General features: G+C 37.9%; 1 protein-coding gene across 1 annotated transcript; it reads left to right on the forward strand.

Moving 5' to 3' along the window:
• Positions 1-217: 217 nt before the first annotated feature.
• Positions 218-17,191, forward strand: CAND1 (cullin associated and neddylation dissociated 1). Its single transcript, XM_072401320.1, has 15 exons — positions 218-648; positions 5,765-5,908; positions 6,265-6,419; positions 7,084-7,207; positions 7,842-8,098; positions 8,799-8,904; positions 10,249-10,394; positions 11,248-11,540; positions 11,854-11,995; positions 12,115-13,608; positions 13,864-13,959; positions 14,759-14,928; positions 15,005-15,169; positions 15,315-15,422; positions 16,452-17,191. Exons 1-15 carry the CDS (start codon positions 581-583, stop codon positions 16,674-16,676), a joined length of 3,693 nt encoding a protein of 1,230 aa, XP_072257421.1. The 5' UTR covers positions 218-580; the 3' UTR covers positions 16,677-17,191.
• Positions 17,192-25,449: the final 8,258 nt, after the last annotated feature.

The raw sequence follows: 25,449 nt of genomic DNA on the forward strand, positions 1-25,449 counted from the left end.
AACCCCGGGGCTCCACCAATCTGCAGCACGGGATCACAATGGGCCACAACGGCCAGATAGTTTCCCCGCCAGATCCAGTCACTGTATTTCCGGCTCACGCATTGGCTGTTTTGTGTGTCGCTCAACCAATCCCGCCCGAGTTCAGTCATTTCTAGATGGCTCGCTTGTCACTGTGATTGACGTGTCATCCAGCCAATCACCTCTTAGCAGCGCGTAGCGTTAGAAGATTTGCCGTGAACTTGAACTTTTTCAATGCGCGGTATTTTGCCATCTTAACGGGGCCGTGAGACGGACTGAGCTCGGCGCCCTGCACCCTCACAGATCTCTTCTATCCTGCTATTTGCGGACCTTGCGCACGTCAGGCAGACAGCAGCCGACGGAGTTGGGCGGGGACACCCGGGGGCGCTCACGTACACAGGGAAGGCGGATTCCCGACACAGGTTTGTGCGCGCCCCCGCCTCCCTTCCCAGCCGCCGCTGCACCGATTCAAGGCGCGTGGCGTTAGGCAGACAGGAGGGTGTACCGGGCACGGGAGCCGTGCAGGGGAGACTTGGCTGGCCTCATCACCTGAGACGGCAACATGGCGAGCGCCTCGTACCACATCTCCAACCTGCTGGAGAAGATGACATCCAGCGATAAAGACTTTAGGTGAGCGGGCTGCAGCTGTCCGGTGCCGGGTTACCTGTGGTGTGGCCCTGGGGGCGGCGATGTGACCGGCCTTGGTTAATGCTCAGGCCGGGTTTGGCAGTAGAAGTGAGGCCTAGCTGTCACTTGTGAGGCGCTGCGTGTAGGCCGCGGCTGGGGGAGCGTGCTGAGTGCGGTGTCACCGTGACTGGGCCCGGCCTGTCCTGCCCCGGGGCTCACACCGTGCATTGCTTCAGCCATGTGCAGCCATGATATCACTTTATTGTATTGCTGCAAAGTATTACATGGCATTCACCCAATGCTGCACATTACACCGCGATCCGCCGACAATTGTCCGACTGATGGATCCTCAGCTGTCATCATTTGTGGTGTTATGTCTGCTGTCACCTAGTCATTGTGTTATGTCTGCCGTCACCCCCCCCCAGTCATTGGTTATTATTATTAAACTGGATTTATATAGCGCCAACATATTAGGCAGTGCTGTACATTAAATAGGGGGTGTAAATGACAGACTAATACAGACAGTGACACAGGAGGAGAGGACCCTGCCCCGAAGAGCTTACAATCTAGGACAGGTGTGTCAAACTCTGGCCCCAGGGGGCAAATTGGCCCCCAACGTCCATTTTTTTTTTTTCCCCCCAAAGGATACCTAAAAATGAACTGGAGCTAGCCCGCCTCTGCATTGAAATAGCGCCGCTACTACAGTTCCCGGCATCATTCGTGTCTATAGACCAGCGGGCCATCTGCCTATGTGTGGCCCCTCATTGGACTGTTTAATAGATGCAACTAATGCTGGGAATTTTAGTAGCGGCATCATTTGAATGAAGAGGAGGTTTCAGCAGCGGGCCACCCATAAGATTTAGCTCTGCGTTGGCATCATTTCCAGCACTCCCCCTCAGCTGTACATTTTCTTGCTACTCCAAGGCATGGACTTGAATAGCTTGATTTTCATAGAAGAATATTGTTAATAATTTTAGCCTGTGCAAAAAGGTTACCATTGAACTATAACTCAGAAGGCTACAAATAGAGAAAGAGGCATAAGTTTTTTCTTAAATAAAATTTTTTAAAAATTCTTATACCTCTTTCTCTGTTATAGGCTTGTTCCAGATTGAATGTGAAGCAAAACCTTTTTGTTTCCATATGAAAAGGGTTTATATCTAATGGGAAGGAAAAATGTTCTCAAATTTTTCAATGAATTTCATGGTTGGCCCGCGACTTTGTCTAAGTTTTTAATTTTGGCCCTCTGTGTAATTGAGTTTGACACCCCTGCTCTAGGAGATTGCTTGGTGTGTTTGTCTGTCCCCTATTTGAGTGGTTGTTTATGTACTGATTGCTCCTGTTCTAAATTCCATCAAATCAAATGATAAAGGGGTGGGGGATCTCTGGGTGCCCTGAAATGGGCATTTATACAAAGTATATACAAGTATGAAGGTATCAGTCTTGACATCTAAAACCCTATACCTGACTCTTCTTGGTTCATAGTCACAGGGGTGGGGGGATTTGTGGTTATAGAAGGAAAATAACTTTCAACTTGCAGGAGGTGACAAGGACTCTGCATTTCTGGCATTATAATATTATAATATATGCTTGGGTTACATGCTCAATTTTGTAATTCAGCTACATTCTCAATTTTGTAATTCTTGTTTATCACTATTTTTATCTTTAAGATGCACAAAAATCCATGGAGTTTTATTTCTTGCCCCTTGTTTGGATGTTAACCCAGATAAGAAATCCTGCCCCAGCACTGCTCTACCCAGTCCTAACCTGGAATGAATACTTTGCTCTTATGTACACCTAAAGCTAAGAAACCTTGCGGTTGGCCTGACACCTGTGCTTTGTGGCAATTTGCATGTGTAAGGGACTGCAAAATGTGTATTATATTTACATACTTTATAGTATGTGACATTAAGAGATATGCTTTGTTCATTTACTATAACATTTGTTTATTGGAATTTAGGGATTGTAGGGATTAGTCTCAGGGATAGTAATGATGTTGTCATGAATAAATGTGATCTGCCTCCTATTTAAAGGCAGCCTAGGCATTGGATGTGGCCAGGAACTTGGCATCTAGAAATTGCAGCCAAAGTAAGTGTTACCCAGCCAGCCTGCAGCAAACATTTCTGTTCCACCAATCAGTCCCAAATCAAAGGCAGCCAAAGGACAATATTTGGCTTAATAAAATTGTTCTTCATGAAATCCTTACACACCCCCAGCCAAGCCAACGTGAGATACTTGCCTTCCTTCCCGATCCAGCTATGTATCCCTTTCACATGTTCTTGGCTGCCTATTATAATTCATATATTTGTGGGTAAAGCTGCGTACACACTTCCAATTTTTATCGTTGGTAAACAAACGACGAATGATACTGCACGATATCTGCGAATGATCGTATAGCACAGATCCTGTACATACAGATAACGACACGATCGTTCAAAGATATTGTACACACGATAGATGCGATCGTTTGAACGATACAGGAAGTGACGTGCACCACAGGAAGTGAGCGAACGTTCGTTCACCGCGCATGCTCAGACCATGGACGATCACTGAACGACCGTACACACGATAGATGGTCTACGATCGTCGTCCAATCCGATCCGCCGGTCCGGTCGTTCATTTCCAACGACTATCCTCGTTCGTCGGCGTCGTTGGTCCTTTTTTTACGAACGATTTTTGGCCAATCGGTCGTTCGTCGTTGATTTCCAACGATAAAAATTGGAAGTGTGTACGCAGCTTAAGTCAAACTCTGTGAGGCTGCTAGAGGCCACTCATAGGATTAGATGGGAAGGCTGTAGGTGAAACTGGAAAGATCCGTGTCAGGAAGAAATGTCTAGATTTATCACTGGTTATCTGCACAGTGGGTAAAGGGAATGTGAAAGCCAGCTTTGCCAGGGTAAATAACCCAGCATATACATGCTATATGAATCCAATATCCTTGTATACTATTTGTTATTTGGAAGGTACCAAATATATTTAGTAAGTATGATGGGCAGAAAACTTGCCTTCATTTCAATCTCCTAGACAGGGCTCCAGGGATGCAGATAGATGATATGGAAGTATGGTTTAGTAAGTATAAATAGCAGGAAGCATTAATCTGGAAGAATTGTCACTCACACAAAGTGTCTTTTTAAGAAAATGTTATTTATGCTTCTTGCCTTATTGTGTTCCGCTTTTGTGATGTACTCCTAATGGTCAATACCAAGCCTGCAGTTTTGCCTGCATCTGGGCACATTTCAACTACATTCTCCTTTTTGACTGCACAGTAACATTGTAATAAAGTGCTTTTCACTAGTGCCTTGGATAGCTGGAACAACGGAAATCGTGTGTGGGTGTTGGATTGCCATGCACTATGAAATCTTTTTATCAAAGAGGAAGTAAACTCAAACCTTACCTAAAACCAAAATAATACACTTACCTTCAATCCCGCAGAGCAGTTGATCCAGAGGTCTCTTTTATTGGGTCCTGTATCGTCCTAGCATCCGTCTTTGGGCTGGGCAACACCATTTTCTCCTCTTCTTCCGGGTTTTTTACCTAAGTCACCTGAAACACATGAAATCAGGTGACGTAGATGGGAAAAAAACTTGCCAATCTTATTGCGCATGTGTCAGTTCAGCAATTTTTTTTCTCTTTTTAAGAAAGGGCACCTGCATATGCCCGAGCCTCCCAGGATGCGTAACGTAGCTATCCGGGGAGGCTCCGTGCTCCCATTTATTCTCAATCGCCAATTAGGGGGCGGTGCTGCATAGGTACGCTTTAAATGCCAAACCTTACATGTGCCCTTTAGTTAAGATTTTCTTTTAAAATACCTGTTCACTTTCTACACATCATGCATGGGTATGCATTACATATAAATTAGTAAAAAATCTTTGCCTGTTGTGCTTTTTTTTTTTTTTTTAATAGACAGTATGACAGTATGTTTGCCCACCTTGGTTAGGAATGTGTAGCATTGGGGCTTAAGGACACCCCAAGATTGAGTTGAGGCAGGAGGGTTTGGGAGCCTGCTGGATGATTTTGTCCCTTTGGAGCTTGGAATCCCCCATTGTACAATCTGTTATTACTGGGAGCCACAAATTTCTTTCCTCTGCACTTTTGATGGCCAAATGGAGTGGCATGTTAGGAATGTCTGGGTAGTTAGGGCCAAAGTTAAGGGAATCTTAAAAGTACAAGTTCAAAGATTAGAGACCCACTGGCAGGATCAACAAGGTAACATGGAATTCTAAATGTTATTGGGGGGGGGGGCAAATGTTGTGTAGATGCTTATGGCTGATTGCATCATATATGCAGTTTTACTATATTGCTGCTTTCCTCTAAGGGCTAGATTACACACTTTGCAGTGGTTGAGCCAGCTGCTGATCTATCACTGTTCCGTGCTACATTTCAGTGAAACAAATGGGAGCATTCCATTGATAAGCAATGGTGGTTTTCTTCTCATTGCCACTTTTGCTTGTTGGTACAAACCTTAATTCTTATTTGCTGATATGCAGCGGCTTTATCCTTACATCTGTAGGATTCTTAAGCCAATCATCCTCTATTGTACTTATGTGTACATGGATCTTTCTGTGAGGGACTGAAAAATGTCCTGCAAAAACAGGATGTGTTTCCTGTTAATAGTCCATAAGTTGCACTTTTCTGAGCTGCACAATATATATGAATTGTAATCTATAGCAAACATGTTACAGTAGTTTCTGTATACCTAAAGTTTTTAGGGGACGATAGAAAGTGCAAGAATCATTGCAATCAACGCCTGTGAAAAAGAAATCCCATATTGAATGAAATATTTTGATCAAGTCCAAAAGTAAAAAAGTGCTAATACGTAAAAACAATTGGTGCATATTTTAACATGGATTCATGTGGGATAGCAGGAATAATATGTTTAACAATAACCCAAGGGTAAAAAAAAATCTTCAAGGGTTTGGAGTCATATCCTCGGTCCCCATGCAATGTGTGCCATTCTGATCTATAGAAGGACCTGCACATTGTGGTTTGTGGGGAGAAGGAGAGACTTTGCTCCAGGCTTACTCAGTATGTATTCTGTATTATCAATCAGGAGGATGCTTAGGGGCTATCATCAGTCGTGCGCCACTAAGCACCCTTGATCATTTCCACAATTGTCTTGCAGGTTCATGGCAACAAATGACTTGATGACAGAGCTGCAGAAAGACTCTATTAAGTTAGATGATGACAGTGAAAGGAAAGTAGTGAAGATGATTTTAAAGCTGTTAGAAGACAAGAATGGTGAAGTTCAAAATTTAGCTGTGAAATGGTAAGTTTGATTTATTTTTTCAAATTTAATTTTATCAGTAGCCCGGCAACTGGATCACTTTAAGGATGCCAATTTGGCCAATATGTGCAATGCAGACTCTGATCTTTAGCTGAAAAAGGCCACGATGGAAGGCACAATTCACTAGGCTATGCACTTATTTGCCCTATTATAATTTGCATTTATTTGATTTCAGATGTTTTTGACCTTTTCAATTAAAATTAAGTTGAAAAGGCAAATGGGGAAAAAAAAAGCTTTACACTAAAAGTTCATAGGCAATGGTGACCGTGATGCTGTCTGCTGTAAATTGGTGTATGCTTATGTGCATATCTAACATTTTATCTTTATTTTTTGATAAGCCTTGGACCTCTAGTAAGTAAAGTAAAGGAATATCAAGTTGAGACCATTGTCGACACACTCTGTACAAATATGTTGTCTGACAAGGAGCAGCTACGTGATATATCTAGCATTGGGTTGAAGACTGTAATCGGAGAACTTCCTCCTGCATCCAGTGGTGAGTGATTTTTCATTTTTACAGCTTATTGTACTATATTAAATGATGATAACCACAATATTTTAGTATAACTGCATTCCCAAATTGAAGGGGGGTTAAAGTGGCATCTTATTTGCAGCATGACTTGTCTCCCAGTGTAAAAGAAAATGTACTATAAATTTGTATCTCTCAAATTAAATTGTTACAAAAAAAACATTCTGTTCGCAAACTTTGGGTCGGAGACTGACAAGTGAGCCTAGTTATGTGCTGGTAGCTTTAGGCCAATTGCTTAGCATGGGTGCACAGACTGCATGAGTGCCGAGGGTGGCTGCATTAGCCTTCAGTGATGCTTAGGTAGCCTCCTCTTACATAGAAGTGTGTGTTGGATTTCTGTGAAGGAAAATATTTTGCAGAACAAAGAAAGCTCACACATAGTGTATGTAAAATGATATATTATGTGTGTGTTTTTTGTTAGGGATTCTTTTATGTATGCTGAAGGTCAATTAGTAATACATTTGGGACCCCCTACAAGCAAAACTGTAGGAAAATTATGCAAGCTTTATTGTTCTCCATAATTTTCTTTCACTTACTAAATGTGTTACATTAGTGCAACATTGAGCGTTACTGATCAAAAAAGCTTGAATGTATAAAATCTAACTTTTACACATTTATTGTACTACAACAGGATCTGCTTTGGCAGCAAATGTTTGCAAAAAAATTACAGGGCGTTTGACAAGCGCTATTGCAAAACAAGAGGATGTGTCTGTTCAGTTGGAAGCCTTGGACATTATGGCTGATATGCTCAGCAGGTAAAAGTCTCATATTCTGTGTTTCTAAAACTGTTTGTATATAACATGGCTTTAGTTGGTTGATATTTCTATTTATTATGTTGGGCAAGATCAAGCCACTGCAGTTTTTTTATAGTTTAATTTTTTTAAATAGGCAGCCTTCAGTACACTTTTTTTGTATTTATCACAGTGAAAACATTACCCTGATCCAATTTAGAGTTACATTTTAAAATGTACCAATAATTGAAGGATAATATTCAAAGTCTCCTATGTAATAGAGCTCAGTAGATTTGCTAAATGTAAAGGTATTGCTATTGATTGTTGCACCTTAATCTCCCAGTATAGGTCCTCCTAATAAAATCAAAGATTATGGATACTTCCCTTGCTGGACACTCTAAAGAATGCTGCTACTTGCATTTAAATTTCCACTTTTGGTGTCTGTAGTTTCACATTCCTTTGAACAACCATTCAGATAACTGTGTGATGTTCCGTATCACTGATAGAAGGTTCTAAAGAGTTTTTGTTTTTTTTCTCTCTAGAATCAGGCCAGCAAAGGCATTTTATGTAATCTCTCCATGATGGGTCTACTATTGTTTTAAAGCTGGTCTTGCCTATATGGTAAACTATTTTCACCTTTTTTTTTTTTCTTTTGCAGGCAGGGTGGATTGCTTGTTAATTTCCACCCTTCAATCCTAAGTTGTTTGCTTCCACAGTTAACAAGCCCAAGGCTTGCTGTAAGAAAAAGAACAATTATTGCTCTTGGACATCTAGTAATGAGTTGTGGCAACATTGTGTTTATTGATCTTATTGAACACCTGCTGACGGAGCTTTCTAAAAATGATTCCATGTCTACCACCAGAACCTACATACAATGCATTGCTGCTATCAGTAGGCAAGCAGGCCACCGAATAGGTAAGTCCAAATCTCTTCATTTTTAGTCTTAGTTGATGCTGTTCGAAAATTGATGAGCAAGCATGTGGCAGAACTGGTGTTTACTGAACAGAAGTTATGAACACTTTAAAAACACCTACATTCACTACATCACTACATGTCTGTCTCTTGTATGATCGAAATGGGAAAGGGTTAGAATCTGTTGGTTTTTACTGGTTGTCTAAGGACTTGTTTGGATTTCCTTTTACTTGTTATTTTTGTTGATAGTGTTGGTATTGGACAAAAAATGTTTGAAAATCTTTATCAGGAACACAAAATCTCAATACATTTAAAGCATTCGGGGGGAAAATAGAAAAAAAAAAATTTTCTGTCTGTTGCAGAAGCGTCTGCTTTTTCTCATTGTTATTCCAGTGTTTGGTATTCTCTATATACACGGCAGTATGATCTTTTATGCTCTTTTTCACATTTAAAGGACATCCACAGCCAAGGACATGCTGCATGTAATGGTTTTCTACCACCTAATGACCATATAAAAGGTTACACAAATATTAATATAACTTATAGTGTACATCATCTTGTGTTCCTACTGTGCAGACAATTTCTCATTCTTGAGTAACAGCTTCTCGGTGGTTAAATCTCTTCACTCAGCTATTTGTGTAAATGAAGCCTTAGTCAGCTGCACTGTTTTTCTAATCCTCTTGTTATGCTTTTTTCATTTTAGGTGAATATTTGGAAAAAATAATTCCCTTGGTGGTAAAATTTTGCAATGTAGATGATGATGAGCTTAGAGAGTACTGTATTCAAGCATTTGAATCTTTTGTAAGACGGTAAGATTCACAATTTTTGTTGATCAGTGTTAAGACCAAATCATTGTTTTTGTGCTTACTGTAATAAGTAGCTTAAATGGCATTGCTGTGATAGTAATAATTCCTCCTGTTCAACTTTCAGCTCCAGGCTTTTGTCAACAAAGTTAAGTTCTGATGGGGTCTTGCGTTTCTTCTGCTTGTATGTGCAGCACATTTTTTGCAGTCTTGGTGCTGTTTGTTTTTTTGTAATTGCATCAAGTCACAGTGGGATTGATTAGTTGTAGTAATATCTGTAAGTGTAGTTGGATAATCCTGGTTCCAAAAAAAATGGGTGAAGGTATCGCTATCTTGATGTGAGGCAGGTATCCCCACTAAAAACCTTTTTGTAGGGCTGTCCATACACAGATATCTCTTAGATCAGTGGATGGTAACAGAGGTCTGCTTTAATCACTGCAGTTTCTGATTTGGTAAATGTTGTGAGTTCATGTTTAATACAAACGTTTTTCAGATAACTGTGTCATGCCATACTCTATCTGAAATGCATAACTATATAAGTATTTGCACATGAACCCGATCATTTACATAGCTAGTCAGGTTGAAAAAAGTACAGCTCCATCAAATTTAACCAAATGTAAAAAACAAGCATACTAGAAAACCCTGAACTTTCTAGACAGAAACCTATACACATTTATACATACAGTTAATCCAGAGGAAAGTTTGGGGACCCTTATAAAGCATGTTCGTTTGTTCTAACAGTGATAAATGTACTTCAGGTTCCCTAAAGCAGGGGTGTCCAAAATATTTTTTCGAGAGCCAGATTTCGTGAGATGAAAATGTGTGGGGGCTGAGCTTTCAGCATGTACTCAGGGTTAGTGTGGGCGTGGTCTGCACAGCACACGCCCACTATAATGACGTAGGGGATTCCCAGTGCACATCTGGGGACTCCCGTCTTGCCTAGTAGTGGGCCGATAATTGCAAGGCAGTCGATCAACTCTAATGAAATATATAATAGTTTTTTTGTACGTGTGTATTTTTTACTGTGGTCAACAGTGCTGATGGGCCTCATAATATTGATTTTATGACTGAGGCTGCGGGCCAGCGGAAATCTGAACACGGGCCGCAATTGGCCTCCGGCCCGTACTTTGGACATGCCTGCCCTAAGGCAATTGGGACCCCCCCTCATGGGTCAACAGAATACTGCCTTTGTTGTTTGCAATAATTTTAAAGTGAATAAATAAGTTCTCTATATTGATTATTTATACATGGTGATTTTATTTCCCCTTTAAACATTAAATCAAAAGTTCTGTTTGAAGTTTCCTAATAAGACATTTAACCAAAATAGCAACTATGAAATATTTCATACAGGTGTCCAAAGGAAGTTTATCCACATGTGTCAACCATTATTAACATCTGTCTTAAATATTTGACCTATGATCCCAATTACAATTATGATGATGAAGAGGATGATGAAAATGCTATGGATGCGGATGGCGCAGATGACGATGATCAAGGTATTCTTATTCTATTAACATAAAGCTTGATCCCGCCTTGTACAGACATTTTATTTATTGATAATCGCTAGCTTACAACTATGTTTGTATTTATCCCGTGCATCTTTGTTTATTCTGGTGTGTTCCTAAGTACAATTTTCTAAACCCCCAGTCCAAAAACTTCCTGTAAATGCTAAAGGGCTTTTATTAGCTGCACATTCACCATATTACCAGTTTGGCTCAGTTTTGATCTTGACGGAACTGCCTATATCTAAATGTCTGGTTTAGAATTTCTTCTAAGCAGAACTATTCTTTCATGGGTTTTGTGACTGTTGTTTATTGAGGATGCTATCAGAAGTGCTTATTTTATGTGGCATGTTTGGGAACTACTCTGTGTACCTAAAAAAAATTCTGTAGGTTTTGAAAAACATGTAAAGTTTTCATAGTCTTTTCTGTACAGTTTTACAGTATCTTTCTTGTGCTTCTGACCATTGTCACTGAAGCAGAAAAGGATGCAACATCTATTTACTGTTTACGCCAAAAGAAATGAGGGGCAATTTTAATAATGGTAAATAGCTGTCTTAACTATTACTCTCAAGCAGAAGCTGTTTTCTTTGATGCTTATGAAGTTCCCAGAGCTTAGATTTATATTTTCTGGCATTGCTGAAGTTCATTTTTCTGCCTCTGTTTGGATGCTGTTAAGTCTGCTGTGCAGTTTACGTTGCTTTTCTTGCCAGTCTACTCTGGGAAATTTGGTGCTTTTATTGGAAATATGCTGTTACATTACATTCTAAATTATTGGAGAGGAACTGAAGTTTGGGACTTCTACTCTTTGTACATGTCCACATTTTAAAACTTTGGCCCTTTTCTGTAGGTAGTGATGATGAATACAGCGATGATGATGACATGAGTTGGAAGGTTAGACGTGCTGCTGCAAAGTGCTTGGATGCTGTGGTGAGCACTCGCCATGAGATGCTGCCAGAATTCTACAAGACTGTGTCTCCTGCACTTATAGCTCGGTTCAAGGAACGGGAAGAGAATGTCAAGGCTGATGTGTTTCATGCATATTTGTCACTTCTGAAACAGACAAGACCTGTACAAAGTTGGCTTTGTGACCCAGACGCAATGGAGCAAGGGGAAACGCCACTCACAATGCTTCAGAGCCAGGTTTGTTTTGTAACATCCCAACTTGTCTTGACAAATGTTTATCGCAAGAGGAAGAAAAACCTATGTCTGTTTCTTGTGGCCTGACCTCAGGAGCAAATTCTGCATTTATGATTTAGGTCAAATCAATTTTTTTCCCTTCATTGATATAACCTTATGTAATCTGTTCAGTATGAAATTCATAAAATTTGTTCCTAGATATTGGCCTTGTATAGTGTAAAGCAGCAGTGTAGAAGTTCAACTGATTGCCTAAACTGTTTTCACTTTTGCTTAAAACTAATGTCAGGTTTATTTGTTGCATCTGTTAAATGTTTAGGTCCCAAACATTGTGAAAGCACTGCATAAACAAATGAAGGAGAAAAGTGTGAAGACGCGCCAGTGTTGTTTTAACATGTTGACGGAATTGGTCAACGTGTTACCTGGTGCTTTAACTCAACACATTCCAGTTCTGGTGCCAGGTAAAGCAAGAAATCTAACTACCTATTTTTATGAAAGTGAAGAAATACTTGCTATTTTTGTCACAGGTTGGTCTGTAATTTTTGATTTGTATGGTAAAAAAGTTTTCTGTTTTTTGTAGGGATCATATTTTCATTAAATGACAAGTCAAGTTCTTCAAACCTGAAGATAGATGCTTTATCCTGTCTCTATGTGATTCTTTGCAATCATTCTCCTCAAGTCTTCCACTCACATGTCCAAGTTCTGGTTTCACCTGTAGTAACCTGTGTTGGAGATCCATTCTACAAAATCACCTCTGAAGCACTGCTAGTTACTCAGCAGCTTGTGAAAGTCATCAGACCTCTGGACCAGCCTTCTTCCTTTGATGCAACCCCATACATAAAAGATTTGTTTACATGTACAATTAAAAGGTTGAAAGCAGCAGATATTGACCAAGAAGTAAAGGAGCGTGCAATCTCTTGCATGGGTCAGATTATCTGTAGTTTAGGTGATAATCTGGGCAGTGATCTCCCTAGTACACTTCAAATATTTCTCGAAAGACTGAAAAATGAAATCACACGATTGACCACAGTGAAAGCCCTGACATTGATAGCGGGTTCTCCTTTGAAAATTGATCTTAGACCAATCTTGGGTGAAGGAGTACCTATTCTTGCCTCATTTCTTCGGAAGAATCAGCGAGCTCTAAAACTTGGGACACTCTCTGCTCTAGATATCCTAATAAAAAATTATAGTGACAGCCTAACTGCAGCAATGATCGATGCAGTACTGGATGAGCTTCCTCCTCTTATTAGTGAAAGTGATATGCATGTGTCTCAGATGGCCATAAGCTTCCTGACAACACTAGCTAAAGTATATCCATCCTCTTTGTCAAAGATTAGTGGATCTATCCTTAATGAACTTATTGGTTTAGTGCGGTCACCATTGCTTCAAGGAGGAGCACTTAGTGCAATGTTAGAGTTTTTCCAAGCCTTAGTGGTGACCGGTACTGCAAGTCTAGGATATATGGACTTGCTCCGTATGTTGACGGGGCCGGTTTATGCACAGAGCACTGCACTTACTCACAAACAGTCATACTATTCTATTGCCAAATGTGTGGCAGCACTTACTCGAGCATGTCCTAAGGAAGGTCCAGCTGTCGTTGGTCAGTTTATACAGGATGTTAAAAACTCGAGGTCCACGGACTCTATTCGTCTATTGGCTTTGTTATCACTTGGAGAGGTTGGCCATCATATTGACCTCAGTGGACAGCTAGAGCTGAAATCTGTTATACTGGAAGCTTTCTCTTCCCCTAGCGAAGAAGTCAAATCTGCAGCTTCATACGCACTTGGAAGCATCAGTGTAGGCAACCTTCCAGAATATTTGCCATTTGTTTTACAGGAGATAACTAGTCAACCCAAAAGGCAATACCTACTGCTTCATTCCCTTAAGGAAATAATAAGTTCTGCTTCTGTAGCAGGCCTCAAACCTTATGTTGAAAATATATGGGCTTTACTGCTTAAACATTCTGAATGTGCTGAGGAAGGAACAAGAAATGTGGTTGCAGAATGTTTGGGAAAACTGACATTGATAGATCCAGAGACCCTTCTCCCACGACTCAAAGGATATTTAGCTGCTGGTAAGTTGTACTGTTTGCAGTTAGTTTTATGACTGATGATTATTTATTTTATGACAGTTAGTTTGAACTGATGATTATTCTTTTTATATATATATATATATATATATAATAATTTTTTTTTCTGAAGCGCACACTTAATTGTGTGTAATTCTTGCGTGACTTCAGTGTACTATTTTTACTGCTTTATGAGCTTTAGGTTGTAGTTGTAAAGAACACTTGTCAAGATTCATATATATATATTTTTTTCCTCTCCAGGTTCATCCTATGCACGAAGTTCTGTAGTAACAGCTGTTAAATTTACAATATCTGATCATCCTCAGCCAATTGATCCATTGTTGAAGAATTGCATTGGTAAGCATAGAAAGGAAGATAATTCTAAAATGAGTGTTACAGTACATGCATGAAGATTATCATGTTGGCCACACTGTGATTGGTCCGGTACCTATATATGCGTTATTTTTAAACGGTAATTATATAGCGTCAACATATTACGCAGCACTGCACATTAAATTGAGGATTGCAAATGACAGACACCGACACAGGAGGAGGAGGAGGGACCTGCCAGAAGAGCTTACAATCTACCTTTTTGTAAAATATGTATTAAACAAAAAAAACTTTACCACTTTTAAACTTACATTCCTGTCATTTAAGGTGCATTTAATGTCCTGACATTAGGTAATATATTTAATACTATTGTGAGTGTGTATAACAAAACACAACATGAAGCAACTAGGTTTTTACCAACTTGGTAGTATAAGTTGCTATAGGTATTGCATAGAAATGTGTGTGTATAATCATTTCCCACTTGATAATCGTGCATTCTTTTGGCTGTAATTCTGCCACTGGAGGGATCGGTGACTGAAATGTTAAGATTATTAATCTCCCCTCCTGCACGAATCCCCCTAGTTAAGCAGTTTACTGGATAATACATAATGGTGAGGATGATAGCAATGCTGCACCTACGTTTCTAAATCTGCAACCACTTCAAAATTTTTATTCTCACAGATTATGTATTAAAGTAGGGAATTACTCCAGATGCCGTCATAAATAGGAATTCTCCATCATCATCAGTAATTTTATCATCCTAAATTGATTAACAGTGTTTTTTTAGTGTTTACACATGTTTGGTTTAACTTATATACAACTACAGGTGACTTCCTGAAAACACTGGAAGATCCAGACCTAAATGTGAGACGAGTAGCTCTTGTGACATTTAATTCTGCTGCCCACAATAAGCCATCGCTAATCAGAGACTTGCTTGATTCTGTGCTTCCCCATCTGTACAATGAAACTAAAGTTAGAAAGGAGCTAATAAGAGAGGTCAGTACTGTGAATTTGTTCGTTTTTCCATTTCCCAGATAGCTGCCGGTTACTAAATGACACTTGTAATTTTCAGGTGGAGATGGGTCCTTTTAAGCATACAGTTGATGATGGTTTAGATATTCGGAAAGCAGCCTTTGAGTGTATGTACACTCTTCTTGACAGCTGTCTGGACAGACTGGACATCTTTGAGTTCCTAAACCATGTTGAAGATGGTCTAAAGGATCATTATGACATAAAGGTAAAGGCGTTTTAAAGATTTCAACTGCGAATGTTAAAAATTTGGCTACAACCAGTTTTTATTGGCGAAGGAGTGGTGGCAGCATGTAGAATATTTCACATTGTGACCTTGGTCTTAATTCAACTAACTTTGCTTTCCCTTTTAGATGCTGACCTTTTTAATGTTGGTTAGGCTATCCACACTTTGTCCAAGTGCCGTACTGCAAAGGCTGGATAGACTGGTAGAACCTTTACGTGCCACTTGTACAACAAAGGTATGAACCTAGGCCTTAATATTATTAGTCTTATATTTCTGCAATTACTTTTGTTAAAACGTGCCAGAAAACAACTTTATTAGAAGCAATACCTTTGATGAGGTTAAGACAGCATATTTATTTTAAGGCCTTTAACCACATATGCTTGTGCTCTCCTTTACTTTTACTGCACTCTGCTTCCCTGAACACATAAGAGCAGCAGCCAAGAAAATGTCTGGTGCTTCTGGCTATGAGCTAACATGTGCCTTACCGACTTTACTATGGAGTAATGGCACAGTTGATTTTTGATGCTCAGGCACAGCTTTGAGGTATAAAGCTAAAGTATGGTCCTCATACTTTTATGCTTATTTTATCCACATGGATAAAAACAAAAACATGCACTATTTGCAATGTAATTAAATTGTTATGGTAATATAAAATGTGTTCTAGAACTGATCAAAACTGAATTATCTCCCCTTTCATTCGTTTATACTATTTCATCCTTCCTATCTTGCCTAAGCTAAAATTTAATGGACATCCTATTCATCTGCTAATTTACTTCATTACAATGTCCAGTTAATATGTTGTCTAAACCTAGTTGCATCTGTGCAGTGAACCTTGTTAGAATTAAGGATGTCTTTATTCTATATCCTATCCAGTATTGAGTGCTCATTTCACAGTTGCAAGCAGTATTAAAAGAATCATGAGCAAAGGTTGAAAACAAAGTTGCAGAGGTCTTCCTAAGTTATGTAGCTGGGGAGGGAGGTTTCTAGTACAGTGAAATCAGGCTGGATGAGGTTGCATATTATATAAAAAAAATTGCTTGTTTGTTTAAAGCAAAGTCCCCAAAAGTACTGCTTTCCACAATTTGACAGTTAACAGCCCTAGTTGAAAAATGTCCATGAAGGGGTTGAAACAGGTAAAGTACAGATTGTTGTTGAGACCGTTTTTCCTCATGCTTTGGTAATTAAGAACAGAACAGTTTGCTACATTTACTTGCTGTACTGTCTGTATCGCATAATGTTAACAACTGTCTCCATATGTCTCCAGGTAAAGGCAAACTCTGTGAAACAAGAATTTGAGAAGCAAGACGAACTTAAACGCTCAGCAATGAGGGCAGTTGCAGCACTTTTAACCATTCCGGAAGCAGAAAAAAGCCCATTGATGAGTGAATTCCAGTCCCAGATCAGCTCAAATCCTGAACTGGCAGCCATATTTGAAAGTATTCAGAAAGATACTTCGTCTGCTAACATGGAATCAATGGACACAACCTAAATCTATATACTGAGCAGGGACCATAACATTAAACCATAAAATGCACTGAAATTGACAGGTTCTAAGAGCGGAATGAGAATGCGATATCTTAAATTTCAAGCTTCACAATGTTCCACTTTCTTTACACTTTAAGAAGATGGTTTGGCTTAATTCCATTGTTGCTTTTTTGTAGCATTGATTCCAGGAATATAAATGTCATAATCAAGATATTATTGGTTTGACCATTTTAAAGATGGCTATAGCTTAGAACACAATGTTTGAAGATAACTTCCAACATTAATTTGCCCTGTAATGTTTAGGATTAAAACTGTTAAAAACAAAAAAAAAATGGACCATGAATATAATTTTTATTCTATTGTTTTTTTCTTCAGCAGATAAACACATGGCTTTTTGTACAGCTTCTCTTCTGTTCCTTTGATTCCACTACATAAAAAAAAATCTGGCTTGCCAATCTAAGTCTTTGTAATGTTCATTAAACCAAACATGACCAGAAAGTAAAGATCCCTTAAAACCTGTTATGGTAGCAGTCTATCTGTAATCTACATTTAGTTTGCATGAATGGGTGCACAAATAGATATCTGTATAAAACAAAAAGCATGCACTTTTACACAAGCTACAGTTTTCCTATTATGTTATGTTATAGAACATATAAACTTGTCCTCTAAAACATTAAATACATTTGTCCAACAGTGTGATCACAGAACACAATGCAATGCAGGCGCTCAGCAGTTTTAATAGCCTATTTCTTGAAACCTTTAGAACATGTTATTATGGTCTTTATTGTGCAGTTAGTGTTTCCTACAAAAAACAACTTTCATAAATGCCTTTTGTATACCTATTCACAGCTGTGGTAAACTATTCACGTCTTGCTTGCCTTTGGGGTTGTGCTTTTGCTCTCTTAATTTTCTGGATTGCAGTTTACCAGAGCCCATCTGGCTCAGCATGTGCTTCATAGATCTTTGGTAGATTGCTGTTCAGGGTATATGGGTATTTTTAGTTCTGGCTAAATAAAATATTTTTATGTTCCCCTAAAGCAGGGGTGTCAAACTGGCCCGGGGGCAAAATCTAGCCTCCCAACGTCCTTTTTTTTTTTTTTCTCCCAAAGAAATCCTAAATAGGAACTGCAGCTGGCCCGCCTCTTCATTGAAATGGCGCCGCTACTACAATTCCCGGCATCATTCGCATCTATAGGCCAGCAGGCTCTCTGCCTATGTGTGGACTGTTTTATAGACGCAAATAATGCCGGGAATTTTAGTAGCAGCGCTATTTTTAATAAATAGGGAGTTTCAGCGGCGGGCCACTCATAAGATTTAGCTCTGCATTGGCCGCGTCTGGCATCTCCAGCACTCCCCCTCAGCTGTACTTTTCCTTGCTACTCCAAGGCATGGACTTGAATGGTTGGATTTTCATAGACGAATTTTGGTATTGTTAGCCTGTGCAAAATGGTTACCATTGAAATCCAACGCAGAAGGCTACAAATAGAGAAAGAGGCATAAGATTTTTTTCTCAAATAACATTTTAAAAAAATTCTTATGCCTCTTTTTCCTTCTTATAGGCTTGTTCCAGATTGAATGTGACGCAAAACCCCTTTGTTTCCATATGAAAAGGTTTTAAATCTAATGAAGGAAAAATTTCCTCAATTGTTTTTTTTTTCAATAAATTTCAAGGTTGGCCCATAACTTTGTCTTAGTTTTTAATTTTGGTCCGCTGTGTATTTGAGTTTGACACTCCTGCCCTAAAGGGTTTTTAAGGACCAAAGACAGAGTTGGAGAACATGTGTAGGTCAGTATTTTCCTAGCCTAAAAAAAAACTTGCCCAGATTAAGGAGTTTGTTTAGCTCTACCCATCAATCGCTTAAATACTGGTATGTTTGGATATCTGTCAAATTGTCATTTCTTCTTCAAAATAGGACATGTTTAGGTCCATAAAGATTGGAAATTGGCTCTCCTGTGTTTTGCATGGTAGTTTACACTCTACTGCGGGTGTTTCAAGTATTTGTATGTTGGCCCACTGTCAAAAATGGGGAAATACGACAGCATGATTTATGAAAAGCTAAAGTTCCTCCTGTGTTTTGAAAGCTAGAATCTATTAAACAGTGGGTGTCACCAATCACTTATCCTTCTGTCACTTCCATGTTATCTAGCTTTCCAGATGGTAAGATTCTAGTGCCAGAGTTTGTTTTTAGCTTGAATCACCAAGAGCAAATAGTAGGCTAGCACTTACCCCCTAGGTATATCTAGAGGTTAAGAGGGTAAGGCATCCACCTGCTAGCTCCATGTGTATTCAGGGTTATAGTGCAGATTGTTAGTGGATCTAAATGAAAGTTCTTTTGGGTCACTTAACTAACGTATTAGTCACTAAGCAAGCCAGATTAGACCACTGCTGCTACAGGGCCCAGGCACAATCAGAAAGCCATAATTCTCACTGCAGTTATGTACATTTTGGCATTGCATCCTTATTTCAGTCTTTTTTTTAATGATTTTGGATTAGAGGAGGGACTTTATGTAACTAAAGTTAGTTTCTGTAACAGAACCGTTACTTTGGGGATTTGGATTTTATAAAAAATAAAAAAAGCTCCATTATCTGGAGCTTTGTCTGTTGTCTTTAGAGTTTATCATTATCAGTTTATCATAGTTTTTTTTTCTAGCATAAAACTTATTAATAGTTGCATAAAATGTACCTTTTATACATTTTTAAAGGAGGATAACAACATCATGTTGCATTAGGGTTTTTGCAAGAGTTGGACATTTTTTACAGTCTGGTTTGCATTGCATTAGTTTTGTCATGCATCAGTCAGTCTGTCCATGTGTCAGTGCTCCAGCTTTTTTTTTTTTTTTTTTTTTTGAATTATGATTTTGAATAATGTTTTGGTCTTGCTACTATTTTTTAACTTTGGTCAACTGCTAGTTTATCATACCAAATTTTAAGGTTGATTCTGTAAAATAAAAGCCTGTAAGAAATGTAATAATTCTCCCTCTATTAAAGGTGTATCTGTTTTTTGTGTTCAGTTGTTCCTCAGAACAAAAAAAAAACTAATGAACTTTACAGAGCAATTCTGTTTGCTTCATGGAGGTAAATAGTTTGAGACAAAATTAGGACTAATTAGTAAATAGTTTACTGTCATAAATGTTTAACTTTACTCAGTGAAAGTATTATTATAGAGAATCTGTATTTGTTTAGTACACACAGTAAAGGCCAGGAGCCATATTTATAAGGGCCATATTTAGCTAAATATGAAATTTTACATATTTTTTATTTTTAAAGAAGACCATGCTTTCATTTTTCATGCATGACATAGAGCTGTAATATTCTTATCTATTTTAAAACTAGGTTCCAAGTTTTATTTGAATCCGGTGGTAAACAGCTTTACTGCTGCTATCCCTTAAAACAACTTTTTGAGAGTTTTTTATTTTTATTTTCATTTAATATTTCTAAAAATAGATGCCAATGTAGTTTTGTGTATTTTGAATGTAATGAGACATTCGATCAAACTTTTAATAGGTTTAATAGGTAGTAGTGTAGAACTCGCCTACAGAATGTGAAGGAGTTATGATCACTGAGAGAATGACAGAATTCTTACTGAGAGGGAGGTAACGTCAGTCCAGTGGCCATAGTTTTATGTTTAGATAGTATAGTCTATTTTTGCTGTGTGCATGAACAGTATGGTATGGTATGGTATGTCATTTAACGTCTTGATTTTAAAACTTTCCATACACATGTATGAGGCAGCGCATGAAACTATGGGTCAAATGTATTTGTTATGCTTTTTTCTTATGTCATACAAATTGCTCTAAAAGATCCCCGTATGGTGAGTATTTACAAAGCATTTTGCATTAAAAAGCCAACTTTTAAATATATTTTTGTGTCCATACCACAAAAACACAAATCTGATAAATAACTGGCAGTGTCTTTTTCCTTAACATAATTATACCGCTTCACTGTCTTTAAAGCCTGCTGGAAATTTTTACTAGTATGGGACGGGGTAAAAAGAGTGGAGGTTGGGTTATCCAACAAGAAGGGCCCTGTCTGTCCGCCTTTTTTGATTTTTTTGAAATGTGGCTCCTAAAGAATTAGCAGGAACCTCTAGCTGGGCTCTCTAGCTGTTGGAATACTCTATACTCTGGCTTCTAAACTTCCTCCAGAGAGACATGAGCTAGATAGGAGCCTGATACCCATCCATATGGGGAGGATGATGTGAGTCCAGTTCAACAGTGGTGGTGGCAAATGGCCCTGAGCACATCAAACAAGGTATAAACTGAACATAGGTATAAACCTAGTTCAGGTCACTAGTCTGTATAAGTTCCAGGCAATACACTAAAACACATTGGATAAAGATGAATCGCTGAAATGTAAAAAATAAATTATCCAGAGGAACTATAGGTCTCAATCACAGACATTGTTTTACATATACAATAAAGGAATGGGACTTTTCAGGCATAAAAGGTCCTTCTGTGCTTTACATGAATTCACTAAGTATAAAACAATAACGTGTTATTAAAATAATACAATCTTCATCTTATTACAAATGTCAGATATATAAAAGGTGTTTCTTGTTTTAATCATGGAAAATTCTGATTCTATTGTTTTAACTTTAGGCATTTCACAGATGTTTTATTTTGCTTTCTCAGAAATATTTTAGGACAAGGTGAGTATGTTATTTATATTCAGATTCTGTTTAACAGGCGAGGTGAACATGCAGCCACATCAAAAATCCATGACAAGACACACATAGCAGGGAATAGAGAGTAATGACACGAGCCGTAATAATCAAGCTCCAGTATCTTCTATTTAATCTACAGTACCACATTCTGATATCTTGATTTATATCAAATTCGTCAATGTATACAAAAAATGGCACTGAGACCCATTCTTTCCAGTCCCAATCCCTGTTTGAGCCAACAGAGAGATGAAGGTTTCTCTGTAAGGTGAGGGAAGACAGGGCTGAAAATAGGTAATGTAGCTGCTGGCAGTATGGAGGAAGCAACTTGAAGGATCATGGGGCTGGAAGGAAGCCTGCTATCCTTTAGGACAGTTTGGTGGTCCTTCAATGTTGCTTTTAAAATCCTTCACCAAGTCACAGTGCCTGTCATTCACATTCATTCTTGGTACACCATTGTTGTCCGCATGTTAGCAGTAGGGAAAATCTGCAATTTTTAATCAAGGCTAAGAAATAGAGTACATTTGTACATTTATAAATTATTAAAAAAAAGTTTTAAACTATATTCGCAACTCACATTCTAAATGCCTCCCTGATACACAGGTACGTGTGCAATACCACACCACAGTACAGATGTGAATGCTTTGTGGCTTGTGGTCATCAATAACAAGAATATATAGTCTCAAACTATTATAATTTCTCCTTGAAATGATATTAAATGTTTCCAAGTGTTATGCAAAGAGAGATGTTTAACCAGGTAAACTCTAGTACTTTTCTTCCTCCAACATAACATTATCAAGAATATTCAGAACGTTAATACTATATTAGTACTTGCATACACTAGAGAGCATTAAAATGTTATTTTGAGCAAATAAAAAGATTTGCTATCCAACACGATAGCTGGCTTCACCCATGTTAGACACATTTCATTTCTTGTGATCAGTGTCTCTATGAATACAATTAGAATGTGTCTGATTCTGCTTAGGTTATGATTAGTATTTTCATATATCACTATTCAGTTTGTTCTGTCTCATTCCTGAAAGCACACAGGATTTGGATATCTTTTCAAAGGCTGACAGTACCACCATGATGACTATGATTAACACTGTAATCTCAATCTTCCATTATTGTTAGCACAAAGAAGTCTTTGAAGTTAGTCAAGCTATTGCTTTGTTTAGTGAAAGACTACTTTATTTGACTATTCTTTGAACAGTCTCTGTACACACAATATGGGTGGCAAAGTAGTTTGGAAGGTAAAGTATAGTGTGTTCATTGAACATATGTTTGAATTTATTGTATTTACCGTAATTTAAATTAAATGTAAATGTATGTAGATTTACTATATGTAGGAAGTCTGTGAAACCTGTCTACATTTGCCTAAAAACTTGAGATATACCCCATATGGATTACATTGCTTTAAAAGAGTCAGCTGACTCATCCATTTGCATTGCGAGAAGGAGTTATTCAACCAGTCTGTAGAACTAACATGAAGCTTGTAAGAAAATTTTGCTGCCCCCATGCACATGTATAATTACAAACTATACATACAAGAATTATTGTTTTAAAATGCATTGTTAATGCTACCCTTACTTCTGACCAAACCAAACAACTTTAAGTGTGTATATATATATATATATATATATATATATATTTTTTATATATATATATATTTTTTTATATATATATATTTTTTTATATATATATATATTTTTATATATAAAACTGGATGTATGTGTGTATGTTCCACCATCACTCGAAAATACATTAAAGGTAACAGACATTTCAGTCAAACCTGTCATACATATGACTGAGACTCATGTGAGTGCACCAGTCATCTTTTGTCATCACTAGGAAATGCATTAAGACATTTCAAACAAATTTGCTATGTTCCACCATCACTCGGAAACGCATCGACACATTTCAACCAAACTTGCTAAACATATGAGTGAGACTCATGTGAGTGCACCGCTGATCTTTGTACAGTGCTGTGCTATATGTCAGAGCTATATTTGGATGTATGTTTGTATGTATGTGTTTATATATAAATAAATATATATATATATATATATTTGTAAATATATATATATATATATATATATATAAATATATATAATTATACCGGTAGATGTGTGTATGTGATCACTAGGAATATTGGAGTACAGTCTCTTAAAAGACAAAGTAGCCTAGGCCAAAGCCAAATTACTACAAACAAAAGAGAAAAGAAAAGAGGCTCTTTTTGAGGCACCGTGTTCAATTTCATAAAAGGTATATATTTTATTGAAAACATGTTATCGTTCTAAAAATACACATGTGATATATATGCACCTATTTCATAAAAATCAATTATAAAAAAATTGTACACAAACTCATAAAGAGTGGTAGTCGATACACTCACTCCCAATGCGTTTGGCCCTATCTGGGCTTTATTAGGGGAGTAATAATGTATGAGATAAATAGTGTACAACTAATATTGATCAGAAGAGGTAAGGAAGAGTGAGAGCGAATTAATGAAGGTATTGGTGAGGGACCTCAAGTCCCTGTAATGGTATATAAGGAACCACTGAACTATTGGTTAGGTGGTTACATGAATGTTGAGTAAGGAGAAACTCTATGAGAGAGCATGTCTCCCCACGAATGTACAAGAATGATTACCTTGAAGATACATGGATGAAATGAGAAAAAGAGCTACTACATCTAGAGCTTAAGAGACAGTACAACAGCATGAGGCCCGACTACAGGATAAGAGAGCTAGAGCTACTACATCTAGAGCTTCAGATACAATACAACAGCGTGAGACCCTAATACACAAAATGGGAGAAAGAGCCAGACAATCACGGACTGCACAACATTTTAGCTTAGCTTTGGAAGGATTCCACTATGATCCACATAAAGACTACACGCAGCATGCAAGTGTTACCATCGGAAAAATGGAAATAGTTACTGTCAAGCCAAGAAGTTTAAATCTCTCCTAGTATTTACTGCAAAAAAAGGGAAAGTCAAACTCTGCCAACTGGAAACACCACCACAAGAACTTTGGAATTACACATCAGCAAATACCTCAAATAGCCAAAGCATTTACCTAGTAACATCAGAAAATACAACTCATGTTTCCAAATGACATCATTCGGCGCCACATCAGTTGTTCACCAGCCTGGATTTCCAGCCACATTCATGGTGCAAAGACAATAAAGCGGGATTGTTACTTCCACTGTCAGATCAGCCACCAAAATATCTACAACTATATTTTTTTGATAACGAACTAATAGAAACTGACCAGAGGTGCATCTACATCTCAGGAACAAAATTTCAGATTGTCTTCAAGTTACAAAGGATGTTTCATGAGCACAATGTTATTAAAACTTTTAAAACAGCATTGAAACATATGCCATTAGTTTAGGTTAATTTAATTGTATATTGTACCTATACTTTAAAAACCTGTAAAAAAACATTTCTTTGATTTAACACCATAGCTTTATTTGATTCCTTTTCCTGTATAAGATTGCAATAAAGAAATACCTGGATACTCAGCTAGTACTTTATAAAGTGTGGAGATATAGATTGGTAACCCCTTGTAAAATGTATATTAAACATATCTCTTTATTATATTTTCTCTTGCAGTTTGGAACTAAGAATGTTACAGTTTTATTATTTGATTGCTAATTTAGTTGACATATTCGGCTGCAATCACATGTACAGCTTATATTAGTTTGTCTAACATACACATTTGTAACCTATTTAAATGTAAAGCTTTTAGAAATACGCAGCAAAAAATCAAACTAATGCTGGAATTAAAATGTATTCTCAAAATGCAGTAAGTTAAGTGACTTACAAAAGTGTCAGTCCACCAAATCACATTATGACATGGTTTGTGTGCTGCAGTGCTATTCTGTATGAATGGCATCCTGACACATGTGTACAATCCACCTGAGCTACAGTGCACTGCCCTAGTGGTTACACACTACAGTCCGTTATGCTGTGCTAGCAATACGGCTAAATGAGTCTGGTCTGCCTGCATTAGTGCAATACGATGTACATAAACATGTCATTGGACTATATGATTTTATAAAATCCTCAATGCCCAGCTTATGTAAAGGGTCCCAGTTTCACCCTACTTTA

Source organism: Pyxicephalus adspersus, chromosome 2 (assembly GCF_032062135.1).
Source record: "Pyxicephalus adspersus chromosome 2, UCB_Pads_2.0, whole genome shotgun sequence".
NCBI lineage: Eukaryota > Metazoa > Chordata > Amphibia > Anura > Pyxicephalidae > Pyxicephalus > Pyxicephalus adspersus.

Bases quoted from the DNA above. Each gene is read 5' to 3' on its own strand.
- CAND1 (XM_072401320.1), top strand. From the start codon at position 581: ATGGCGAGCGCCTCGTACCACATCTCCAACCTGCTGGAGAAGATGACA. The intron at 8,905-10,248 runs GTAAGATTCACA...TATTTCATACAG, and splicing joins TTTGAATCTTTTGTAAGACG to GTGTCCAAAGGAAGTTTATC. The intron at 11,996-12,114 runs GTAAAGCAAGAA...TGTTTTTTGTAG, and splicing joins CATTCCAGTTCTGGTGCCAG to GGATCATATTTTCATTAAAT.